Source organism: Mustela erminea, chromosome 10 (assembly GCF_009829155.1).
Source record: "Mustela erminea isolate mMusErm1 chromosome 10, mMusErm1.Pri, whole genome shotgun sequence".
NCBI classification, from domain to species: domain Eukaryota; kingdom Metazoa; phylum Chordata; class Mammalia; order Carnivora; family Mustelidae; genus Mustela; species Mustela erminea.
The window spans coordinates 46,725,073-46,749,986 of NC_045623.1; the positions used below are offsets into that span (position 1 = coordinate 46,725,073).

At 36.2% G+C, this 24,914-nt stretch overlaps 1 protein-coding gene and 2 pseudogenes across 2 annotated transcripts in view; 2 read left to right on the forward strand and 1 right to left on the reverse strand.

Annotated features, from left to right (window-relative positions):
* Positions 1 to 700: 700 nt before the first annotated feature.
* The window catches only part of MSH4 (mutS homolog 4), a 103,406-nt gene continuing 79,192 nt past the window's right edge, over positions 701 to 24,914 (reverse strand). Inside the window, exons 15-20 of one of the 2 annotated variants that reach the window (XM_032301673.1) lie at positions 23,175 to 23,375; positions 18,981 to 19,099; positions 17,480 to 17,608; positions 8,294 to 8,468; positions 6,836 to 6,924; positions 701 to 1,027 (exon numbers count right to left, since the gene is read on the reverse strand). In XM_032301673.1, coding sequence (XP_032157564.1) covers positions 836 to 1,027; positions 6,836 to 6,924; positions 8,294 to 8,468; positions 17,480 to 17,608; positions 18,981 to 19,099; positions 23,175 to 23,375 — 905 coding nt within the window. In that variant the 3' untranslated portion in view covers positions 701 to 835. The remainder of the gene's footprint in view (positions 1,028 to 6,835; positions 6,925 to 8,293; positions 8,469 to 17,479; positions 17,609 to 18,980; positions 19,100 to 23,174; positions 23,376 to 24,914) is intronic. The other variant, XM_032301674.1, reaches the window with a different exon arrangement.
* On the forward strand, positions 9,541 to 9,783 carry LOC116567297 (annotated as a pseudogene).
* On the forward strand, positions 12,348 to 14,636 carry LOC116567299 (annotated as a pseudogene).

Genomic DNA, 24,914 nt, shown 5'->3' on the forward strand with positions numbered 1-24,914 from the left:
TGACCTTCAGGTAAGCTCTGAAATGATGGTGTAAGCCACATGCCTATGGAAAAACAGTTCTATAAAATGCTCCTTGAGGCAAATGAATCAATATTACCTTTTTGCTGCTTTGGTTACTCACCTAATAAAGATGGCCAAAACTGAAACTTGGAAAAGAGGTTGGTGAGTAGAAAATGGAATGCCTTATATTTGGAAAACTGAAAGAGTGAGTTATGGCAACTCCCCCTTCCAAAAACATTCTCTGCATTACAAAATATCTATTTGTTTATTTTCACCCTTTAGAACTATACTCAATGTCAAAAAAACAAACAAACAAACAAACACTTTAAAACTTCCAATATCATTTTAACAAACCCCATAAGTATCCAGTGTTGGAATTTGGGGGTACTAATTAAGCAATTATTGAGCCATAGGGTCTTATTACTTCAAAAGAGAGTGTAAAATAACTCATCTAAGTTTCCAGACTAGAAAAAAAGAAAAAGGTGGTTTTTTCTTTTCCAAAAACTAAGGCATTTACAATAACATTTTAAACCATAACTTGATATAAATACACTTAAGAATTAATAACATGAATTTTCATCAATGAGAAAAACTGTAATGTTATACTGAAATTTTTCTAACATAAAAAATCCTTTCAATGGTTTTCATATTTTAAGTTATAACAAAATTTTATATACAATAGATAGATGATAATTCCGAGGTTAGTATAATGTAATGTAGTTTTCCATTCAGATATAAAATTAAGCAAATATTTTCTTTTGCTCTTAGGAAAAATGAATCCTAGTTTCCCTATATTAACATATACTATTTGATTTGTACATGATATAAATTGTTACTATTCTTCAGTCTTTCCTGAAACTTGTTCAGCCCTGGAAAAATCTATTTCATACTTCTTTTTGAGATTACTTAAATACATTCGTAAACTGTCTGGATCCAACTGAGAGTTTCGAGCAGTTTGAACAAGCCTAGTAGCTAGATGGTACACAGCTCTCTGTCTTTCCATCTCAGGGGTACTCCTTTGGTTTTGCTGTTATTGAAAAAATATAGATAAAAATTAAAATATGATTAGTATGACTTTGTTTTAAAATTTTGGCAATTTTCTCTTTCCTTTCATAGAAATGCAGAACTCAAAGGTAACTAATTTCTTTGGATACATCAATTCCATTCAACTAGCAAAGAACATACCAGAAAAAATGAAGAAATATTGTTTTGAAAGAATAAAATTTTTCATGAGTATTTACTTTATCATAGATTCCTATATTCTTGAAAATCACTTTTCAATGAAAAAAGATCTGCTAAATAGGTCAAATTTCTCACTCAATATAATTGCTCATTGCTATTCAGTATTCATTTTAAATGTCACCCAAAGTACAACTCTGCTATCTCCTACTTTAATTCCCCAATAGATAAAACTGGTAGACAGAATGGGTCAACAGTAAGTTGCTTGTCCCTCTGAGAGATTTAATGTATAGAAACTGCTAGAGTCTAAGAAAATATATTGCCTGAGGAGTAGATTACATTTTGAAAATAAGTGCTATAAATAGCTACTTGAAATTATGCCAATTCTTAACAACCTATAGTTAGGATGCCCAAGAAATACTGTTTATAAGGGGAATAGTAATTCTTTGAATTACTATTCAAAGGGATAGGAGTACAGCTGGAAAATTCTTCATCCACCTTGTTTCCTGAGCTAGATAGAAGAATTACCATTTTCAGCCTTAACTGTTAATGTAAAGTTAGTTGGTTTCCTTTTACTATGGAAAATAAAATCCCTCTTCTCAAAAACTCTTCTCAATAGAAAGCAATTCAAGATATTTTTCTTCTCTCACTGTAAGTAAAATGAATCCAACTCCATGAAGTAAAATAAGATTATCATATATTCACCCATCTATCTGATATATTGAATGATCAACTATCAGTTTATTATCTAAATAATACACATTTACTGAATATCTATTATCATCTATATTCCAGGCCCCCAACCTTGTGTTTATGTCTACTGGGGATACAAAAATGTCTGTCTGACATGCCACTGGAACTTAAGAGGCTCAAAGAAGAGACATATTATTATAGTGAAAGAGACATATTCATAAGCAGCTGATTTAGGTAATTATGATAAGTCTCAGGAGAGAGATTCAAAGTTTAGAGGAAGGAGAACTCATTCCCAGCTCAGGTCAAGAAAAGCTTAAGTAGGATGGAATATTTGGAATGACTCTTGATGGACAAAAGAACAGAGAAGTAAGGGCATTCTAGATGGAGGAAACAGCGAGAGCAGACACATTAGAAATCCTGGTACACAGGTCAAAATGATGAAATGACCAGTAACTCAATGTGGCAGAAATGTAGGTTTTAGTTAAATTGAGAAATGTTATCTAAGGTTGGGGTAGTAAACAAAGGGAAATCATAAAGCTTAAAAAAGTTTGTAGTTAACAAACCTTAGTGTGTTTAAGAATCATCTGAAGACTGGTTAAAAATGTAAATTCCTAAGCCACAGGAAATCCTCAAAAATTTAGGATAGTCCCTGGCTAAGGAATTTCACTTTAATTTCATAAGAAACAACCAAAAGTTTCTGAACAGGAAAACATAATAAAAGTCATGCTTAGGAGATAATCTGGTATATGTATACATGCTGGATTGAAAAAGAGAATCTATTGCATAGTGTTAATGAGAGGTGATTAAGAAGGATTCAAAGATGATTATAATGGGTCACAGAAATTTAGGAGCAAAAAAATGAGATTTTTTTCATATTATAAATTTAATTTTGGTCCTATTAAAGAATGAAAACATAAACAGATTTCAAGAAGAAATACAAAGAAAAATATATGGATTCAAAGTAAAAAAGAAGTGAAAATGAAAGCTGAGAAATGGATGAGCTCGCCAAGAATATAGTTTCAAACACAGAAGGAAGGGCAAAATCTTAGGGAAACTTCCATTTAATAAGTAGAATGATAAAAAGCACTGGTAAAATACACAAAAATAAAATCAAAATGGATGAAAGACCTAAATGTGAGACAGGAAACTATCAAAATCCTAGATGAGAACACAGGCAGCAGTCTCTTTGACCTCGGCTGCAGCAACTTTTTGCTAGATATGTTTTCAAAGGCAAGGAAAACAAAGGCAAAAATGAGCTATTGGGACTTTATTAAGATAAAAAGCTTCTGCACAGCAAAGGAAACAATCAACAAAACTAAAAGGCAGCCTACAGAATGGGAGAAGATATCTGCTAATAACATATCTGATAATGGGTTAGTATCCAAAATCTATAAAGAACTTATTAAACTCAACACATAAAAAACAAGTAATACAGTTAAGAAATGGGCAGAAGACATGAGATAGACATTTCTCCAAAGACGACATCCAGATGGCTAACAGACACGTAAAAAGACTCATTATTAGGGAAATACAAGTCAAAACCACAAGATACCACCTCACACTTGTCAGAAAGGCTAAAATTAACAACACAGGAAACAACAGATGTTAGTGAGGATGAAGAGAAAGGGGAACCCTCTTGCACTGTTGGTGGGAATGCAAACTGGTGCAATCACTCTAGAAAACGGTATGGAGATTCCTCAAAAAGTTAAAAATAGAACTACCTGATGACCCAGGAATTACACTAGTAGGTATTTACCCAAAGGATACAAAAATACAGACTTGTAGGGCTAGGTGCATTATCAACAATAGCCAAATATGGAAAGAGCCCAGATGTCTATCGACAGATGAACAGATAAAGATGAGGTGGTATATTTATATATATATATATATAATGGAATATTACTCAGCCAAAAATGAAATCTTGCCATTTGCAAGACAGATGGATGGATGGAGCTAGAGTATATTATGCTAAAGCAAAATAAATCAGTCAGAGAAAGACAAATACGATATGATTTTACTCATTTGTGGAATTTAAGAAAGAAAGCAGATGAATATATAGGAGGGAGGGAAAAAAAGAGAGAAGGAAACAAACCATAAGGGACTCTTCACAAAAGAGTACAAACTGACAGTTGATAGAAGGAGGTAGGGAGGGTGGGCTAGATAGGTGATGGGTATTAGGAGGGTGTTTGTTGTGATGAGCACTGGATATTGTAAGTAAGTGGTGAATCACTGAATTCTACTCCTGAAACCAATATTGCGCTGTATAATTAACTAGAATTTAAGTAAAAATTGAACAACAACAAAAAAAGCACTGGTGAAAAAAGAAAAAAAGGGGTAATCAGAGGTAAGAAAATGAAGACATCCAGGAGAAGACCATTTCACAGTAGCCAAGACAGAAAAGAATTCTGAAAAGGGAAAGAAGGGTAGTATCAAACACCACAGAGAGACCAGGGAAGATGAGAAGTGAAAAAAAAAAATGCCATAAGAGTTAATCATTAATCATTAGCTGGTATTTCACAAAGAAAGTTTCAGTGGCATGATGACAAGATCTAGTTTGCAAGTGGAAAACGGAAGTAAATCATTATTATCATCTCTTAAGAAGTTGGCAGTTAAAAAAAAAAAGAGAAATATCTTGAGAAGTAAGGTAATAAAGAAGGATTTCTTAGGAAAAACCTACCTAAGCATATTCATAGGAAAAGGAAAAGCCAGTGAACAAACACTAAGGATGCAAAGAGAAGGGGAACAAAGGATACCTGGCTGGCTCAGTTGGGAGAACATATGGCTCTTGATCTCAGGATTGTAAGCTCAAGCCCCATATTTGGTACAGAAATTACTTTTAAAAAATCTTTTTTAAAAAATGTGGCACCTCACTGGCTCAGTCAGTAGAACACGTGACTATTGCTCTCAGGATTGTGAGTTCGAGCCCCATGTTGGGTATAGAAATTATTTAAAAATAAAATCTTTAAAAAGAGAGCGAGAAGAAAGGAATCTGATGAAGTTATATCTTATTGGATATGGAAAAAGGGTGGAAAAGTTCGCCTTGAATAAATTGAAAGATAATCTTTTTCTCTGAGATAGAAAAGAAGAGAACTGGGTGAAAAACAGATATTCCAAATTAGAGTTTTCAAGAAGTTCAAGGATTCATCAAGATAACTGCAAGTCTCTCAAAAAATATAGGAAGTGAATTTTCTGTAGAGTGAGGACATCGAGGGTAAAGTTTGGGAAGAGGAGAAATGTTTTGAGAGTTAAAGAAACTATACAGAACAATAAAAGGGGAAAAAACTATCTAATAAAATATTTGACTAAAGGTAGAATATATCAATTTGCTGTAGAATATATCAATGTGCACAAGATTAGTTTGTCTAGAATATATTTTGAGAATCATTATCAGGAAAGCCAAAGCCTAGAAGGCAACTCAAGAAGGCGGAATCTTGCAAGATGAAGACCAAGGAACTAGATAATGAGAGATTCTTCAGAAGCCAACACTGCCAAAATTGTTGAAGAGATTCAAATGGAGGATTAGGTAAGTAAAGTCATGAAGATAGTCTAGAAACTCAAGAGACTAAAGGGATACAATAAAAATTAAAAGCAGGTTAAGACAGAAAGACAAAGGAAACCATTACTACTGAAGAAAATTTCATAATGCACATAGTTTACTGAACACACTGTATTCTTAAAACATAAAGCAAGCTGATATTAAAAAAAAGATATCCAAATTTTGAGGCAATAGATGTGAGTTCAATAGCAAAACACTTAACCTCTGTGAATCTCAGTTGCAAAAAAATGAGTAAAAGTAACAGCTTATTAATCTTATACTAGAAAGACCTAACCGCTTCATGAAGGGTCAGGAGGCTTATATATGATAATGGATAAGAGTCTTAAATACTATTTTAAAAGATGCTAAAGTGGGGCGCCTGGGTGGCTCAGTGGGTTAAAGCCTCTGCCTTCAGCTCAGGTCATGATCCCAGAGTCCTGGAATCAAGCCCCACGTCAGACTCTCTGCTCAGCAGGGAGCCTGCTTCTCCCTCTCCCTCTGCCTGCCTCCCAAGAGAGGCAGGCAGAGGGATCTCTTGTGATCTGCTTGTGATCTCTGTCTGTCAAATAAATAAAATCTTAAAAAAAAAAAAGATGCTAAAGTATGGTGCATAGTAATTTTTATTTTTAATTTTTATTTATTTTTTAGAGAGAACAAATATGAGTGGGGGTTGGAGAGAGGGAGAGAGAGAATCTTAAGCAGGCTCTACACCCAGCGCAGAGGCCAACTTGGGGCTTAATCTCACAACCCTGAGATCATGACATGAGCCGATCAAGAGTCAGATACTTAATTGACTGAGCCACCCAGGCAACCTGTGATTTTTATTTTTTTCTTTTATTTTTTATTAACATATAATGTATTATTTGTTTCAGGGGTATAGGTCTGTGATTCATCAGAGGGATTTTTATTTTTAATGCTTACTTTATATAGACTTATTTTTTCATCATAAAGTTAGTGTAGCAGTAAGTATTATAGGAACCAAACTGTTTTAACTTTTGTCTACTAACTTACTGGTTGATTTGTTGGGAAAGGTTGAAATAGACCAAACCAAAAAAATTGTGAGAAGTAAAAAAAGATTTGCCTTATTTAGAATTAGGTTTTTAGGGGCTTGGGTGGCTCAGTCAGTTAAGTGGCTGCCTTTGACTCAGGTCATGATCCCAAAGTCCCATGATTGAGCCCCACATCGGGATCCCTGCTCAGTGGAGACCCTGCTTCTCTGTCTCTCCCTGCCCGCTGCTCTCTGCCTACTTATGCTATCTCTGTCAAATAAATAAATAAAATCTTTTTTTTAAAAAAATTAGGTTTTATTTTAAATGCTTTAATCATTAATATTATCATATACTTAGGTACAACACCATTATAATAATATACACTAAAAGTATTTTCCTGAATTAGAAAACCAATTCTTATCGCTAAAAAGTTTCTTACCAAAGTTTGTCTCGTAATTTGAGTTGTGATTTCTTTGGCATCCAAGACAATTGATGATGGGAGTGATGACACCTCTGCAGCTTTTAATCCTAAAATTATAGACAATGGGCTATATGTTGTTGTTGTTATGGCAGGTATTATGTTTATTTTAAGCAGTAATCTTTTCTTCACAGATTTAAACTTCCATCCTACAGGGATTTATGAAGAACTTAGCCATTCTCAAAATTAAGTTTTCCAAAGTTCTAAATGACAATTTGCCAATCATAAGATTTAAATTGTTTGTCCAAGATGTATGACAAGTTAGAATATCAATTACCTCTCAACATATATCTGAGACAGGAAAACATAATAGGGAAAAGAAAAGGGGTAACTAGAAAACTGAATAATAACAATGAAATTCCAACTACAAATGCAGTTGGTTAATAGAAGGTCAAAGAATATGTGCTTTGCAAGGGAGGAGAGATAACCCTAGTCACAGAGATAACCCTAAAGCTGAATATTCATCTGTCTAGCAGATCACTGAGAGGGGGATTTCTCACAAGATATAACCATAGATGACTATTCTTCATGCAATTCAAAGTACTACCTAGTATTCTCATGTTCCCTGAGCCTAATTTTGTTGTATAAATGCCACAAAGGCTTTCTACTGTGTGGTAACAGTTAATTGTATGTACTTCTTTAGAGGCAATAGAAACAACGCAAGCACATTTACTGAGAAGTTACTAATTGCTAGGTACTATATTAAACAGATGTTTGATAATTCATTTAATCTTCATAAGCCCTACATACATGGAAAATTATCCCCATGTAATAGATGAAATTTAAGCTTATAAAAATAGAGTATCTGACACAAATTAAGTTATGCAGTTGATTTCTCATTTCAAATAGCAAAACAAAGATGCTTCCCGCCCCACAGAGGGTCACATTCATAGCTAAAATTATTTTAGGAAATTTATATTTATGGATAAATTAAAAAATTTCTGAATCCATGAGATTTTACATGTCATATAATGATTTAGGTAGAAAATATCTAATCAAGTTTACAAGCATCATATGGTTTGGTAATACATTCCCTTTTAAGACTTTAGATGATTAAGTTCCCAACATCTGAAGAAAACAGATGTTACTGAAAAAATGTATAAGAAATATACAATTTTCAATTCATTTATAACTTGCAAATACAAGCTAAATTATACTTTCCTCAGAATAGAAACTAATACTTCTGGAAATTTAATGTGTTGTAATTCTACATAAGTACTGATTAATATAAATTTAAATATAAACTTAACATACATAAAATATAAGCTTGATATAGAAAATACAGTCTTAGAGCATAAACACTCAAAAGAATGACAGGAAAATTGGCTTAGATTAAGAGCCAAGTAAAGGGGAAAAGAATTATGAGGATATGTAGTGTTTCAATAGATATTATATAGATATAATTTCCATATGCAATACCATAATTTTTTTCTTCTGTGAGTCCCTTACAAAGTTTGTAGGTATACAAGATTGCTTCTTTATCCCTTGAAGTGTTCTTCACATGCTGAACTTCAAAATGCATGTTTTCTACATTAGGATACAGGACCTCTATATGACATAGTTCCAGGAAATGCGTAGCAAACAGTGTAAATGCCTAGAATATATAACAATAAATGTATTTTTTAAATGAACTAGAAAAAGAATTAGTTTGATTTTCCAGGTAGTTTGGGAAAAGTGTAGGAATGAAACTAATACTGGTCAACTCAATTCAAAATATTTTGCAAATTTATATTCAATGAAAGAGACATTTTATTATGTTTACACATCACACATATGTTATATTACAAAAAAGAGAACAAATTTAAAAATAAAATCCTAAAAAAAATCTGAATATATTCAAAAGATGAGATTTACCAGAAATAAAGCTGCTAAGTGAGGTAATCATTTATTAGAAAAATATTCTACAAGTAAAATCATAAAATTTCTCTCAACTTTAAAAAAAACTTTACTTTAAAAGTAGCTTTCCTCCATTTAACTATTTTTTGGAAAGTGGAATCAATGGTTTGTCTTAGGTATTCAAAATCACAAAGATTTTTAGGTTTTAGATTTGCATTGTGTTTAGGTTAGGTACTTAAAAGAAAGAAAAGGTGGAGAATAATGCTTAGGACAATGATTCTCAAACTTCAGTAATCCCCTGGGGAGCTTGTTAAAGATGCAAATTCTTGGTACTTATTGTAATGTGGAATCCCAGAAAACTCCATTTTCCAGAAGTATTTTAGGTATTGATGCAGATGGTTCAAATGAGATGACCAGCACATGGTTTCCAGTCTTGAGTTACTAAACTAGAGATTTGCATAATTGGTTATGTTTTAAGATATTACCAGAAAAAAGAAACTATAAAGATGCGATTGGTGGAAAAAGAAAGTCTTAAGACATTAAAAGGAAAATATTTGGGCTGGCAAATGGCATCAATCATTAAGGGGGTGTGGCAAGAGGTACAGGACAGAAAAATGAAAAGATTCAACTACTTAATAAATCAAAAGGGGTATAAAACCAAATTTATAAAGCAACAGAAAAAATTCAGAAATTCAGTAAACTAGTAAGGCCTATGTTCATAATAACATTAATGTCCTCAAAATTTATGTATCAAACAAAACTACTACACTCTACTACTAGAAATAGAGTCATTAGTATCTTTATGGTACAGGGACCTGAACACTAAGAGGATGCCAGTGACTATAGGGCCCTACAGACACACCAAGCCAAGCTGCTTCAGCCACGTATAGATGGGTTTTATGATGGGCTATGCAATGGGCATGGCAGCTGGGGTGCTCTTGGGTACTTTTTTTTCAATCAGGGTTGGAATGTGGAGTTGGGAGCTGATGGGTGGCATCAGGAAAACCATAATGCAGAGTGGTGGCATCTTTAGCACATTCACGGCCATCAGGATGGGCACCAATACTAATTAGGGCCATAGTTGCCCACTGTATCTACCCCTTCCCATTTGTCCCAACCCATGTACTATAATAAAACAAGTCTTTGAGTTAAATAATAAAAATAAAATAATGTAAATCTAATCAGACTAAAGAGTCAATTCCAGAAACTCCAGAACTAATTCAGAAAACTAATCGTTAAAATTCTGTTGCTCTATGGACAGCCACATGCAGAAAAATGAAATTGGACCATTTCTTTACACCACACATGAAAATAGACTCAAAATGGATGAAGGACCTCAATGTGAGAAAGGAATCCATCAAAATCCTTGAGGAAAACACAGGCAGCAACCTCTTCAACCTCAGTCGCAGCAACTTCTTCCTAGGAATGCCGTCAAAGGCAAGGGAAGCAGGGCAAAAAATGAACTATTGGGACTTCATCAAGATCAAAAGCTTTTGCACAGCAAAGGAAAGAGTTAACAAAACCAAAAGACAACTGACAGAATGGGAGAAGATATTTGCAAACGACATATCAGATAAAGGGCTAGTATCCAAAATCTATTAAAAACTTATCAAACTCTACAACCAAAGAATAAATAATCCAATCAAGAAATGGGCAAAGGACATGAACAGACATTCTGCAAAGAAGACATCCAGATGGCCAACAGACACATGAAAAAGTGCTCCACATCATTTGGCATCAGGGAAATACAAATAAAAACCACAATGAGATACCACCTCACACCAGTCAGAATGGCTAAAATTAATAAGTTAGGAAGTGACAGATGCTGGTGAGGATATGGAGAAAGGGGAACTCTCCTGCACTGTTGGTGGGAATGCAAGCTAGTGCAACCACTCCAGAAAACAGCATGGAGGTTCCTCAAAATGTTGAAAATAGAGCTATCCTATGACCCAACAATTGCACTATTGGGTATTTACCCTAAAGATGCAAATGGAGTGATCTGAAGGAGCACGTGCACCCGAATGTTTATAGCAGCAATGTCCACAATAGCCAAACTATGGAAAGAACCTAGATGTCCATCAACAGATGAATGGATAAAGAAGATGTGGCGCATCTATATATATATATATATATATATAATGCAGCCATCAAAAGAAATGAAATCTTGGGAGAAATTGGAAGGGGAGGTGAACCATGAGAGACTATGGACTCTGAAAAACAATCTGAGGGATTTGAAGGGGCGGAGGGTGCGAGGTTGGGGGAACCAGGTGGTGGGTATTAGAGAGGGCACGGATTGCATGGAGCTCTGGGTGTGGTGCGAATACTGTTATGCTGAAAATAAATAAATAAATAGATAAATAAATGAAATCTTGCCATTTGCGATGACATGGATGGAACTAGAGGGTATTATGCTTAACAAAATAAGTCAATCGGCGAAAGACAACTATCATATGATCTCCCTGATATGAGGAAGTGGAGATGCAACATGGGGGGTTTGGAGGGTAGGAAAAGAAATAAATGAAACAAGATGGGATCAGGAGGGAGACAAACCATAAGAGACTCTTAATCTCACAAAACAAATTGAGGGTTGCTGGGTCCGGGCGGTGGGTAGGGAGAGGATGGTGGAGTTATGGACACTGGGGAGGGTATGTGCTATGGTGAGTGCTGTGAAGTGTGTAAACCTGGCGATTCACAGACCTGTACCCCTGGGGCTAATATTACATTATATGTTTATTAATTTTTTTTTAATTATTAAAAAAATTCTGTTGCTCTAGAACTACTTTCAATACCAAAATCTGTAATAGTCAGTCTTCTCCAGAAATATAGAATACTCTGTGTGTGTATGTATGTGTGTGTGAGTGTGTGTGTGTGTGTGTGTGTGGAGAGAGAGAGAAAGAGAGAGAGCTTAACTATTAGGAATTGGTTCATATGATTATGGAGACTTACGAATCTCCAGATCTGCAATCAGCAAGCTGGAGACCCAGGAGAGCTGATGCTATAATTCCAGTCTGAGTCTTTAAGACATGAGAACTGGAGAGCAAATGGTATAGTTCCAATCCAAATGCTGGCAGGCTCAAGATCCAGAAAAAGTTGATGTTTCAATTCTATTCCAAAGGCAGGAAAAATGACTCTAGATTGAAGGCAGTCAGATAGGAAGTAACCCTCTCATTCCCAGAAAGGTCAGCCTTTTTGTTTTATTCAGGTATTCAACTGGAATCCACGCAAAACTGATTGGATGGGAGGAGCTAGAAGTTACAGAGGTAGAGCAGATGGGAGCCAGGGTGCCTATGCACACATGAGCACTCACCTAGTATGTTCAGGCCCAGTACGGTAAGGGCAGGAGGAGGTGCAGCATTGGCCACATCCTTCTGGCAGGATGGCCCTGGCACTGAGCTGGAAGGCAGGCCCTGATTCGGGCTCTAGGCCACCACTCCCGGACCTCCACTATCACTGCATCAGTCCAGAAGCAGGTAGGCCTACCAGCCCCCTAGTGGGCAACTAAAGAAGGCACCTGACCCTGACCCCAAAGACATACCCCTTGCCCTCCCTCTCCTTGGTGCTGTACCTACCCCCAGATTGTTCAGGGGCCAGTTCCCTTAACTCCCAGGTCCCAGGTTGTAATTCCCAAACATATAGTATGCTAACAGAGGATCCTATTACCACTTATCTTTCTCCCTCAGTCCTATGATATGATCTGTAAACTCAGGTTTGAAGTCAGAGAAAACTGTGATTATCAATGGCCCTGTAAGAGAGGTGAAGTATGTTAGAAGACAATCACAGACTATGTGGTTTACAGAGAATCAGCCCAGATTCTGGATTACTGGGGAAGTGTGAGGCTGCTGGGCCCTGTGTGAGGCTGTCCACTCATATTTGTTATCTCTGACCAAGGGGCAGTTTGAAATTCAATATACACCATGGTTGAGGTGGACAGCCTTTGTAGAGTTATTTCCTGAAATATCTGATGCTTTGGAAAGCTTTGAATCTCCTGCTAATTCTTTTAGCTTAATGAAACTGACAGCATGTCTACAACAGGCTTCAGGTGATATATTTTTACTGAACAGGAAGGAATGTCCCCCCTTTAAGAGAGAAAGGGCATGCAGCGGGGTGTGGGGGGGGGAGAGAATTCCAAGCAGACTCTGCGCTGGGTGCAGAGCCCCATGCAGGGCTTTATCCCAGACCTTAAGATCATGACCTGAGCCAAAATCAAGTCAGATGCTCAATGAAACAGGTACCACAAGAAAACCCTTTTAAGAGATCTGCTTGCATCTGAGGAGCTTGCTAATACATAGCAGATATACTAAGAGTCTTCATTGGATCTCCTACATAACGTCTTGTGGCATGGGTCTGTGTCCCCTCAAGAAATCCCTCCAAACTACTGTTCAGTAATGACACTGTTGACAGCAGAACTGGGTCAGCTGCTGAAGAGTTACCTGCAACAAACTAAACTTGCACTGGCACACTGACCTTTTCTAGCTCTTATAAACCTGGAGGATTTGGCTGTTTTTTCTGCTGCTACTTCTGAGGTACTTTCAGTAATAGCAGAAGTGATGAAGAAATACACTCTTATATTAAAAGTCCTCTTCCTATACTGATTAGTCACATGAATCAAGTTCAAGCTACACAGCTTTGCCAACTGTGCCCATGTTGTTACTGACATAGCTAGAGACAAGACTTAGGAGAGTTTTGCCATTAACAAATGTCTGCAAAGACTTCTCACTGCTGAGTCAACAGCTTTTTATACCACCTGTGAGGAAACACTGGCAAAACACTTGAATGATGGTAAAAGTCAAATTCCTACAACAGAATTTCTTTGGGATTTCCTGATCCATCGGGAGAGTCTCCATAGAAGAGGCCATTTAAGCCATGGGGACATCAACTTATCCAAATTTCCAAAAGAAGCAACAAATCAATTGCTTGCATCTTCCATTGTACTTTTACTCATTCATTCATCTTCATTGATGAAGATCCACTACCAAGGTTTAAGGAAAAAGCAGTAATAAAATCATTAGTTGGCCTTGCAGGCTAGAGTGTTTCCTTCCGTCCAGTTTCTCAGCTTAAAAAAAAAAAAATGTGCTGGGGCACCTGGTTGGCTCAGGGGGTTAAAGCCTCTGCCTTCAGCTTGGGTCATGATCCCGGGGTCCTGGGATTGAGCCCCTCATCCGGCTCAGTGGGGAACCTGCTTCCTCCTCTCTCTCTCTGCCAGCTTCTCTGCCTACTTGTGATCTCTGTCTGTCAAATAAATAAATAAAGTCTTTTTTTAAAAATGTGCTAAGCTGTGAGAAGAGCATCATAAGTATTTGGCCTTTCTTGCCTTTGCCTGAAGAACTTGGGAGGCAGCCAGATTAGAAGGAATTCTGAAACAAATGCCCACAGCTCTTTAAATACAAAAATCATATACAAGTTGCATTACCACATGTCTGAGAATCACTGTGCTGTTGGTGACTTGGATAGTCTTCCTGCTGAGAAGTGGCCCAAGTAATCTGTGAACTCTGTGGCATCCCCATCCTAACTCTTTTCAGTTCTAGAACCATTCTGGAAGTGCTCATCATGCTTTGAAACATCAGCACACACTGCACACCATGTCAAGTTACTGCCTCCACGGAATTGAGACATCAGCAGTGGGTAGAAAGAAGGTTGTGTTCCAGGCAAAAGAAGTAATATTAAGCTTCTGTATCCTGTGCTTTGCCCAATTTTATTGCTGATTGCAACTTCATATGGTTCATGGAAAAAATTCTTAAGAGTATCTAAAGTTCTTAAAGCTGTTCTTGCAGCACATGGAGAACCTGGTGGCTTACACCAGCCAACAGAAGAACAAATGGAACAAAACTATCAATCTTAATTGGATGGCCCTGTTGAAAATTTGACCTTTAGTGAGAAGAAACAAATACATTTAGCCAAGAAATCCACAAGTAAAGGTGTCTTCTGAAAATAATAAGTCAAAAACGTTTTTGGCTACATCAAAAAACCCAGGCTGAACAGGCTTTACCAACATGGAAATTGAAAATCCAGTGGTAGGGTGGATTGCAAGGTCTGTTTGACTAAGGATCAAGTTCTCTTTCTCTATTGCCTTCTCATTTGCTGTTCCTGAGTTTGTGTGAACCTCCGGTTGCATGCTCTCTTGGAACCAAGCGGCCACAGCAGCTTGGTCCCTCCACCATGACACAGTGTCCAGAGGAGGGGGAACTTTTTACCGAGATGTCACCCAGAAATCTCTTGGAAACTGTCATTGTGGCCAGGACCCTCCTCCTATACTCACTGGCCAGGCTGGGTAGGCATCCACTCCTGAGCCATCACTGAGGCACGGAGAAAAAGCTTGAGTCAGTCTGGCCTCATCCCTGGAGCTGAGAATAAGGTTAGAAGATCCAGATCCCATAGGACAGAGCAGAAGAGGAACAGTTCCTGGAAGGTATGGTGGTCAGATGTGGTACCAGGCAGCAGGTTTGCTGGTCCGTTTGTAGCCAGGAAAACAGGAGCCCTGGCATGTGTCTGGGTATGGAGGGTTTTGTTAAAGGAGCAGGGAAAGTGAGCGGAGCAAGGGTCAGGGTTGCAGCTACCCCAGTACACCCCAGAGAACCAAAATCTGCAATTCTCAAGAGCTCACTGGGCTACTGCAATTGTCTGGAACAGCTGGAAAGCCCCTGACATCTCTCTCAGGGGCAGCAGCATAGCCAGAAGCTCTCAGGAACCCCTCTGATGCTGTCCTGCACCCCAGGTCTGTGTATGCGCTAGGCTGCACACTGTGAATTACAGCCCCTTCTCCACCTTCCAAACCTCCCTGGCAGGTTCTAGCCCACAACTCTCCAAGGAAGGCCATTCACCATATGTGTTTCCGGCTTCTCTGCTGTCAGAGAATAGTGCCAAGGAGACCTCAAAGGGAAGGAGTGGTTCTGTGCAATGATGGACATTCTAGCTCACTCTATCCATCCCTTTGCCAACTCAATACCCACCGCCCCTTTTAAACTAAACTCTTTTTTTTTTTTAATAAAGATTTTTATTTATTTATTTGACAGAGAGAGACCACAAGTAGGCAGAGAGGCAGGCAGAGAGAGAGGAAGGGAAACAGGCTCCCTGCTGAGCAGAGAGTCCGATGCGGGGCTGGATCCCAGGACCCCGGGATCATGACCTGAGCCGAAGGCAGAGACTTAACCCACTGAGCCACTTAAACTAAAGTCTTATGCAAAAAAACAGAGCACTAAGCTTTTGCCCCTGTGATACAGACTTCTCTCGTCCAGGTGTAGACCCCAGTTCTCATATGTTGTGTTTCTGCTCCTGGGACATTTTCTTTTGCAGTGTCTCCTTTGCACTCTAATTTAAATGATAATTTATAGGATTAACTACTCTTAACCCTCCTTATGTTAGAGGTGGAATGGAATAGAGGAAATAAAAAGAACTGATATTTACCAAGCCCATGAAAAAAAGCAAACAAAAAACATATAAGAAACCTGACTGGATGGGACCCACTCACTCTAGGGAGGGTCTACCAGTTCAAATACAAATCTCATTCAGAAACCCTGATAGATACACCCAAAATCTTACTTGACAAAATATCCAGTATTCTGTAGTACAGTCAGGCTGACATACAAAATTAACCATCACAGACACTAATTAGATTTTAATCCTAACACTTAATACATATATCTTATTTTTATGAGAAATTTTGATCAACTGACACAGATCAACTGACGTAGATTCACTATTACAAAGAGTAATGTTATCTCTTAATATTACTTTTGATTTATCACATATCTATCACAAAAATAAAATTTTTCTCATTCTTTATAATAAATCATTATAGACTGTCAATTACGGTAAAGAAGATCATCTTAGGGATATTTCAAGGTACTTTTTTTTAAAGATTTTATTTATTTATTTGACAGAGAGAGATCACAAGTAGGGAGAGAGGCAGGCAGAGAGAGAGTGGGGAAGCAGGCTCCCTGCTGAGCAGACAGCCCAATGTGGGGCTCAATCCCAGGGCCCTATCTCAAAGTTCTTTAAATATGGAAAAAAATTTTAAGTTTTTTCACACCTGCATATATTCTGAGAGATTATCTAAAAAGATATTTTACAAATCAGCTTAATAAAACAGCAAAAATCATAGTCTCTTTTACTTGACTTGTGAAAACCTGTTTTCTTTAAAGGAATGAATCTTAGGTGGGTAAGTAAAATAATTTTCCACAAAGTGACCTCAGATGCCTAGTTTTTCACTTCATGTTGTAAAATCATAGTCAATGTTATTATCCACGGAGACAATTATTGAAGTGCTTTCATGTTTTGCCTTTTAATTTGACTAAATTAAAGCCAAGTGACTAGTCTTGATATTATTTGTATTTCTTGATTTCCTCCTTCAGCTGTCTACATAGCTATCATACTAGCTGTTCTTGCAGCTAATAAAAATATAAATACTATGGTATACTTTTATTACCTAAAATTGTTTAAAGAACTATTTGTAGGTGCCAATAAAATCCAATCATGATAAATACATAAAGGATATGTGAAGGGGGCGCTTGCGTAGCTCAGTTAGTTGAGCACTAGACTCTTGGTTTCCACTTAGGTCATGATCTCACAGTTGTGAAATCAAGCCCCATATATAAGTTCTGTGCTCAGTGGGGAGTCTGCAGAAAATTTCTCTCTCCCTTTCCCTTTCCCTCTGCCCTTCCTCCTGCTCAGGGATGTGTGAGCTCTCTCTTGCTCTCTCTCTCTCAAATAAATAAATCTTTTTTTTAAAAAGCGCTCAAAATTAATACACTTTAAAGAAACAAAGAAGAATACCTTTAAGCTCAGCAGATATTCACAGACAGCATAACAAATGCCAATACCTTCTTCTGTATTAGTACCTCTGCCAAGTTCATCAATTAATATGAGTGATTTGTTATTAGCATTATGTAGAATGTAAGCTATCTGAAAAATATAATTTTAATATTATTCACTGTAACCAAACAGCTGTCACTACCAACTTAAAAAATGAGGAAAAATCCAGTCTCTTAATTACTTCACCTGAAACTTATTTTTATAAAGCTATCCAGCTAGGTAGAAACTAGCACATTGCTTTTCTTTTAAAAAATCTCATGAGTAATAATTTCAATAGAACAGCTGATATGTATGTAATAGACACATGCATATGCGTACGAGACAACAAAGAGTAAATAACCATTATCTAAAATATTAATGTTTTAGATATAGTGAAATAAAACTAAGCAATGAATTAAATGTTTAAATAATGCACAAAGATTGTCATTTTCTTCTTCACAAATGACTTATCAATTGTCATATTATACTCAAAACTTTTTCTCAAGTTTATTTTAATATCTCGATAGCCAGTAAAGAAAGAAAAATTGAGGAAAAAGTATCCAAGTCCATTGATTCCTATTTAAACAAGTAAATATAAATCCATACTCAACAAAGACAAAGACTTTAATTGACAGAAATGTTCCTTCTCCACTGAAGAGTATTAACTTCTTTCTCAAAAATTATAATTACACCCATTATGTACTGACACAACAGTAAATTTCATGGCTTTTTACCTTTCTATATGACTAAGCTTCCTGAGATCTAGGACCATTTAAAAATATACCTTGAGCACCTAGTACATTGCTATATTCTCCCACAGCTACCCCAGTACACCTCAGAGAGCCAAAATCTGCAATACATACTAAATAATAATGTAAAAGTCACATATGGTAGCACAAATAAAAACTATTCTTGCCCTTCTACAAAAAGTTATCCAACTTCACAGTGATCCATTAATTCCTACCTACTGAAGACAGCCCAAGAACTATATTCAATACATTTAGTCCTTCAAGTCTATTTGATATTTGCTCAGATCAGAAAAAGATGATGACACATGCCTTGTTATACAAAGTGAAGATTCTAAAGGGGCACACAAAAGGGTGATTTTTAAAAGCATTCTAACACAGTAATCTATTATTTTAAAATCAAACCTAACAGGAACAATAGATACAATGCAATGGTCCTGAACAGGTCTTTGTTTTCAGAAAGTCTTTTATATATCCCATACAAAAACATGAAATCATGGTTTTTTGTTCAATAATACTAGCTTTTTCCTTAAAACTGTATTTTTCAATAAAACCATCTCTTCCATTTCCACATAAGAAAGAAATTAGAAGCTGTCTTTGACTGCCCTCTGGCTCTTGTAGAGGAACATAAGCACATCTGCATGTTTTAATATAAGGATACTTTCTTACGTAATAATTGACCATTAGTGGAGGAATTTAATGTGTATTTTACATAAGGAAAAGTTTAGTTTGGGTACCTCTTTCATTTCCTTCATGAATGTTGATGAATTTGTTTCAATTTCATCATCAGTACTGATTCTTGTAAAAATCTGTTCAGCAATTCTAAAGGAAGAATATTCTGCTGGAACATATGATCCTGTAAAATATAAGGTCAATGTAAACTGAAATGCTTTTATAAAATATAAGTACTAATATTTTGTACTTTTCACCAACTTAGATTTTTTATTAGCCTTGCTAAGGATTACATAGTGGAAAGATCACTGGATATACAGTCAGACAACATGGCGCCAGCTCTGTCACTTATCATATATCCTTGGGTGGTAATTAGATTCTCTCAGTCTCGTCTTTCTCACATATAAATGGAAATACTTGACTTTACTATTGTACAAAGTTATCTGGAAGTTCAAGAAAGACAGTATAATCCAAGTACATTAGAAAGATTTACTAAAAACGTCACAAAAATGTTAAATAATATGGTTAGATAAAAAACTCAAAATAGGAAAATTTGAAGGAAATGCTTATGAAGCTCAAGTTGATAAAACAGTTACAGAATGATGTATTAGGAAATATCTATTAGAAATGTGTAGAAAATGTGCTATGGTGAGTACTGTGAAGTGTGTAAACATGGTGATTCACAGACCTGTACCCCTGAGGCTAATAATACATTATATGTTTATAAAAAAATTTTTTTAATTATTAAAAAAAAAGAAATGTGTAGAAATACTCAGAATTAGAATGAAAGCGAAACACTGAATTTCTTTAAAAGGTGAGTTTTCATCTCTCGGGATTTTTCTGCTTGAGAAGTTATCATACTAAATAATCTAAAATATTCACCTTTTGAAAGCAAATCAATCTGATTAATACAACTATCTCTATATGGAATGGGACATAAAAGGCATTCTAAAATCATAAGGATAAAAATATACAAATAGTTGAATGGGAAAATTATCAATCATATAGAACAAAATGGTGAAATAATGGGAATAAAGGAAACAAACCCCTGATTATTCCAGGATTTAAAACCAAGATAAGGATGAAGAGTAGCATCAACATCTAAGGAAATAGCAGGAAAAGAAAGCAAAAGTCAGGATAATGTTAACAAAAATAAAAGTAACAATAATAGCAATAGTAACCTCACAAGCAGATCTCTTAAATACAACTTTCTCACAGGATTTCTGGAAGGATTAAATGGGAAAATAAATGTGAAAGTACCAAGGAGAGGATATAGCATATATCGTAGATGTTCGTAATTTTTCTTTAGTTCATTTGTATTTACCGCCACTAAAAAGGCCCTCTGACATTTTTAAATCTAAAAATTATTGCAGAAGCACCCCCCACCCGCACCCCTGCCACACACACACTGATATTTTGCTTCTGGTCTGGCTCTCCTCTAACAATATATCAGCCAGAATGATCTATGTGAAAGGCAAATACAAATCATGTGATTCTCTTACTTAAATTTCAACAGCTCCCTACAGATTTTTGGATAAAGTTTATATCTCTTCAGTGAAGTACCTAAGGCCCTTCATGATCTGGCTTTTGCCCATGTCTCTGGCTTCAGACACTGTTTGCTCTACAAAGGAATCTGGACTTCTTGTACTTCTGTGGGCACATCACACTGGGGTTTTTTTGGTTTGTCTTTGTTTTTGCTTTAGAATATGTTCTTACAGACTCTTTTTTTTTTTTTAAAGATTTTATTTATTTATTTGACACAGAGATCACAAGTAGACAGAGAGGCAGGCAGAGAGAGAAGGGGAAGCGGGCTCCCTGCTCAGCAGAGAGCCCGATGTGGGGCTCGATCCCAGGACTGAGATCATGACCTGAGCTGAAGGCAGAGGCTTAACCCACTGAGCCACCCAGGCACCCCTGTTCTTACAGACTCTTAATGTCACAAAACAAACTGAGGGTGGGGTGGGGAGGGAAAGGGTGGTGAAGTTATGGACATTGGGGACGGTATGTGCTATGGTGAGTGCTGTGAAGTGTGTAAACATGGTGATTCACAGACCTGTACCCCTGGGGCTAATAATACATTATATGTTTATAAAAAATTTTTAAAAATTATTATTATTTTTATTTATTTATTTATTTTTATTTCCAGCATAACAGTATTCATTATTTTTGCACCACACCCCGTGCTCCATGCAATCCGTGCCCTCTATAATACCCACCACCTGGTACCCCAACCTCCCACCCCCTGTCCCTTCAAAACCCTCAGATTGTTTTTCAGAGTCCATAGTCTCTCATGGTTCACCTCCCCTTCCAATTTCCCCCAACTCCCTTCTCCACTCTAAGTCCCCATGTCCTCCATGCTATTTGTTATGCTCCACAAATAAGTGAAACCATATGATAGTTGACTCTCTCTGCTTGACTTATTTCACTCAGCATAATCTCTAAAAATTATTTAAAAAAAAAAGAATATGTTCTTACCTCTGCCTGGAAAATCTCCTTCTTTCCTATACCCTTCCCTACATTCATAGTATTTTATATAATTATCTCACTTAATCATTTTTTTAAAAAGATTTTATTTATTTATTTATTTGACAGAGAGAGAGAGAGAGAGAGAGAGACAGCAAGAGAGGAACACAGGCAGGGGGGAGTGGGAGAGGGAGAAGCAGGCTTCCCGCTGAGCAGGGAGCCAGATGCAGCTCGATGGGGGGCTTGATCCCAAGATCCTGGGGTCATGACCTGAGGCAAAGGGCACCTTATCTCATTGTCTTTACAACAATTCTTAGAATTGAGTACTATTATAATTTTCATTTACAGATAAGAATACCAAGGAAGTTAAGTTATTTGCCTTAGATCACAGAGTTAGTAACTAGACAAACAAGGTCTAGCTCCAAAGCCTATGGTCTTAATTTCCATGCCTTTCAAATTCTACTGTTTCCTTTATGATCACATTATATGGGATACTGTATATACTTTTAGGTATTTTAAAAGTTTAAAATGAGTGACAAGAGAAGTAGAATAATTTTCTTTGAATATTTGAGGGGCTATTATCAAAAGAGATTGGGTTATTCTGTGATGCATAGAAGATAAAAATTAGGACTATTGAGCAGAAGTTATAGAAGGTCAGATTTCAAGTCAGTATAATGAATGCTCTAACAATTACAGATGTCAACAATTGCATAGCTTGTTTTTTTTTTTTAAAGGACAGAGCTCCTTATAACTATTAAAATAGAAATAAGATTATTATCACATATGAATCAGTTTCTTTATAAGAGGAAGGAAATTAGATGTCCTTTTCATTCCAATACAACTATAAACCCAATAAAATAGTTACTCTTCACCCATTTACTTCTGATTTTCTTTCCCAGTAGTAAGGGTAAATCTGCACTGTATCACCAATATTATTACTGTTGTATTCCACTTACAATTTATTACATTAGGCCAGGGTTTCTCAACCACCACACTACTAACAACTTGGGCTAGATAATCTTTCTTACATATGTCAGAGGAAGGAGTAATGTCTTGTACATTGTAGGATGTTCAGCAATATCTCTGGACTCTATACTTCCCTCAGCATTAAGAACGAAAAATGTCTCCAGACACTGCCAAGTTTGGGGGCCAGGAGTGCAGTGGGAGGAGGAACCAAAATCATCCCTGGTTGAGAACCACTGCATTAGAACAAATCATCTCATTTCTGATTCATAGAGTTCTCAAGGAAACCTTGTTTTCAGAGCTAAGTTATACCCCTACACCAAGAAAATATATGACATTGTGGCACCAATGACAGCTAATTCATTGTGTATGTATGCACACATAATGTGTATCAAGTGTTGTGCCCAAGTTACTGGTATCCCTTAAGTAAGTTTCTTTCCCCAATGTTATAATTTGGAAAAATCTTAAATGAGTTATTAAAGGCAACAGCTTGTTCTACTTATTTTACTTTTTCTCACACAAAGTTTGGTTTTGAATTAGAAATAAAGATATGATTCAGTTTAGTAATAACTGATACAACATTAACAGTTATAAGTAAGGTAGTTTTTACTTCTGTTACACCTTATAGAATTTTTAGTACAATGCAATCCAAATTGGATGGAGCTTAATATACCAAATAGTAAAAGTTATGATCTACATAATAGGCACTATTGTATTTTTAGGTAAGAAAACCTACTCCAAACTAATTAAGGCACCTGGATCTAAAATATTAGGCACAAAGCATTTCAAATGGGAAACAGAATTGCTAAGTATGAAGTAAAACCATAACTTACCAATCTGGGCCATAATCTGACAAAGGGCAATCTGTTTTAAATATGTGGATTTCCCGCTCATATTAGGTCCAGTTATGATCAAAAAATTACTTCCTTCTGTTATATAAGTATTGTTTGCAATAGGTTTTTCCACAGATATTTTTTCAAGAATGGGATGCCATCCCTGTTTGATTGCTAAAGTATCAGTAAATTCTGGCCGAACTAAAAAAAAAAAGAAAAAGAACGGTTTCATAAGATTAAAATATTTATGTTTAATGTTCTGTATGGTGTGTATGTGTGATTTTACTAGGGTCAATTTGGGACAAAGCATTAAGGTACTTTTTTATCTTAAATCTCTACCAAAATTCCTTTAGATTGTAACTGACGCATTCTAATCACCATCACAACTTTTATTCACTTCCAGGGAACCCTAGGATTTAGTTCTTTGTCATTGTCCTGAGCTCAAAAATAGTCTGTGTAACATTTCCAGATTTATATAGATTAAAAAGAGTCAATTAGCCATTGATAATACCTTTTTTAAAAGGTTTTATTTATTTATTTGACATAGAGAGAGAGAGAGAAAGAAAGAAAGTGTGGGCATAAGCAGGGGGAGCAGAAGAGGGAGAAGCAGGCTTCCTTCCAAACAGGAAGCCCAATGTGGGGCTTGATTCCAGGACTCTGGGATGAAAGACTTCAGCTGAAGGCAGCCATTTAACTGACTGAGCCACCCAGGCACCCTGATAATACTTTTTTTTTTTTTTTTTTGGAGAGAAAGAGAGAGAGTGTGAGCTGGGGGGTGGGCAGAAGGAGAATCTCAAGCAGACTCCCCACTGACTGTGGAGCCCAACATGGGACTCAATCTTATGACCATAGGATCATGGTCTGAGCTGAAATCAAGAGTCAGACGCTTAACAACTGAACCACCCAAGTATCCTGATAATACTTTTAAAATAACAATTAATTACCAGTACTACAAAATTGCACATTTACTTAATCCCATCTTAGGCTTTTTTTCAAATTTGGCATACTTAGCTTTTCAAGTGATGTATGGATATAAAGTAGAACCAAATGTAAATATAATTTTATGTCCAGAAACTTACACAAATTTTGTCTAAAAAGAATACCCAGATGATAGGCAAAACAGACACAAAATATATTAATTTATAGAAATATATAAGGATCAGGTTTCTATGAATACCTTCTAAGGTAAAGGGAGGAAGACAGGACATGGGGACAAGGAAACACTAAAATCCTATATGCTTCTAAAAAAAAAAAATCCTATATGCTTCTACAGGAAACACATGGATAAACTCAAAAGCATTCATTATAAGAGAGAGAGGTTGGTTAGAAAATAATTTTTAACACCAGAAGTTATTATTTATAAGTTTGGAGTTTCAGGATGATCCCTCTCAAATTAAAATGGAGCAACATCAAATATCTTAATAGCTAAGAAAACTATTAAAAATATATGATATAATCCCTGATCTTAAGATGCTCACATCTAAAGAGCTAGTTTAGAAAATGTTCACTTGGAGATTCATTTCTCTCATCTGCTTCTGTCACACTGCTTCTCAGGAGTCTCACTCCGACTTGAACTTTATCATTTTGGATCACTGTTATTTTCACCAAGGAGGAAGTTTTTCAGTCTTTCCTATTTGGGGAAACTTTTTAAAGTTTCTTGCAGTATTTTCTTTCTCACTTGTCAATTTCTCAGTAAACAATTTTCTTACTTTTAAAAATAAATTTTAAGAGTAATTTTAC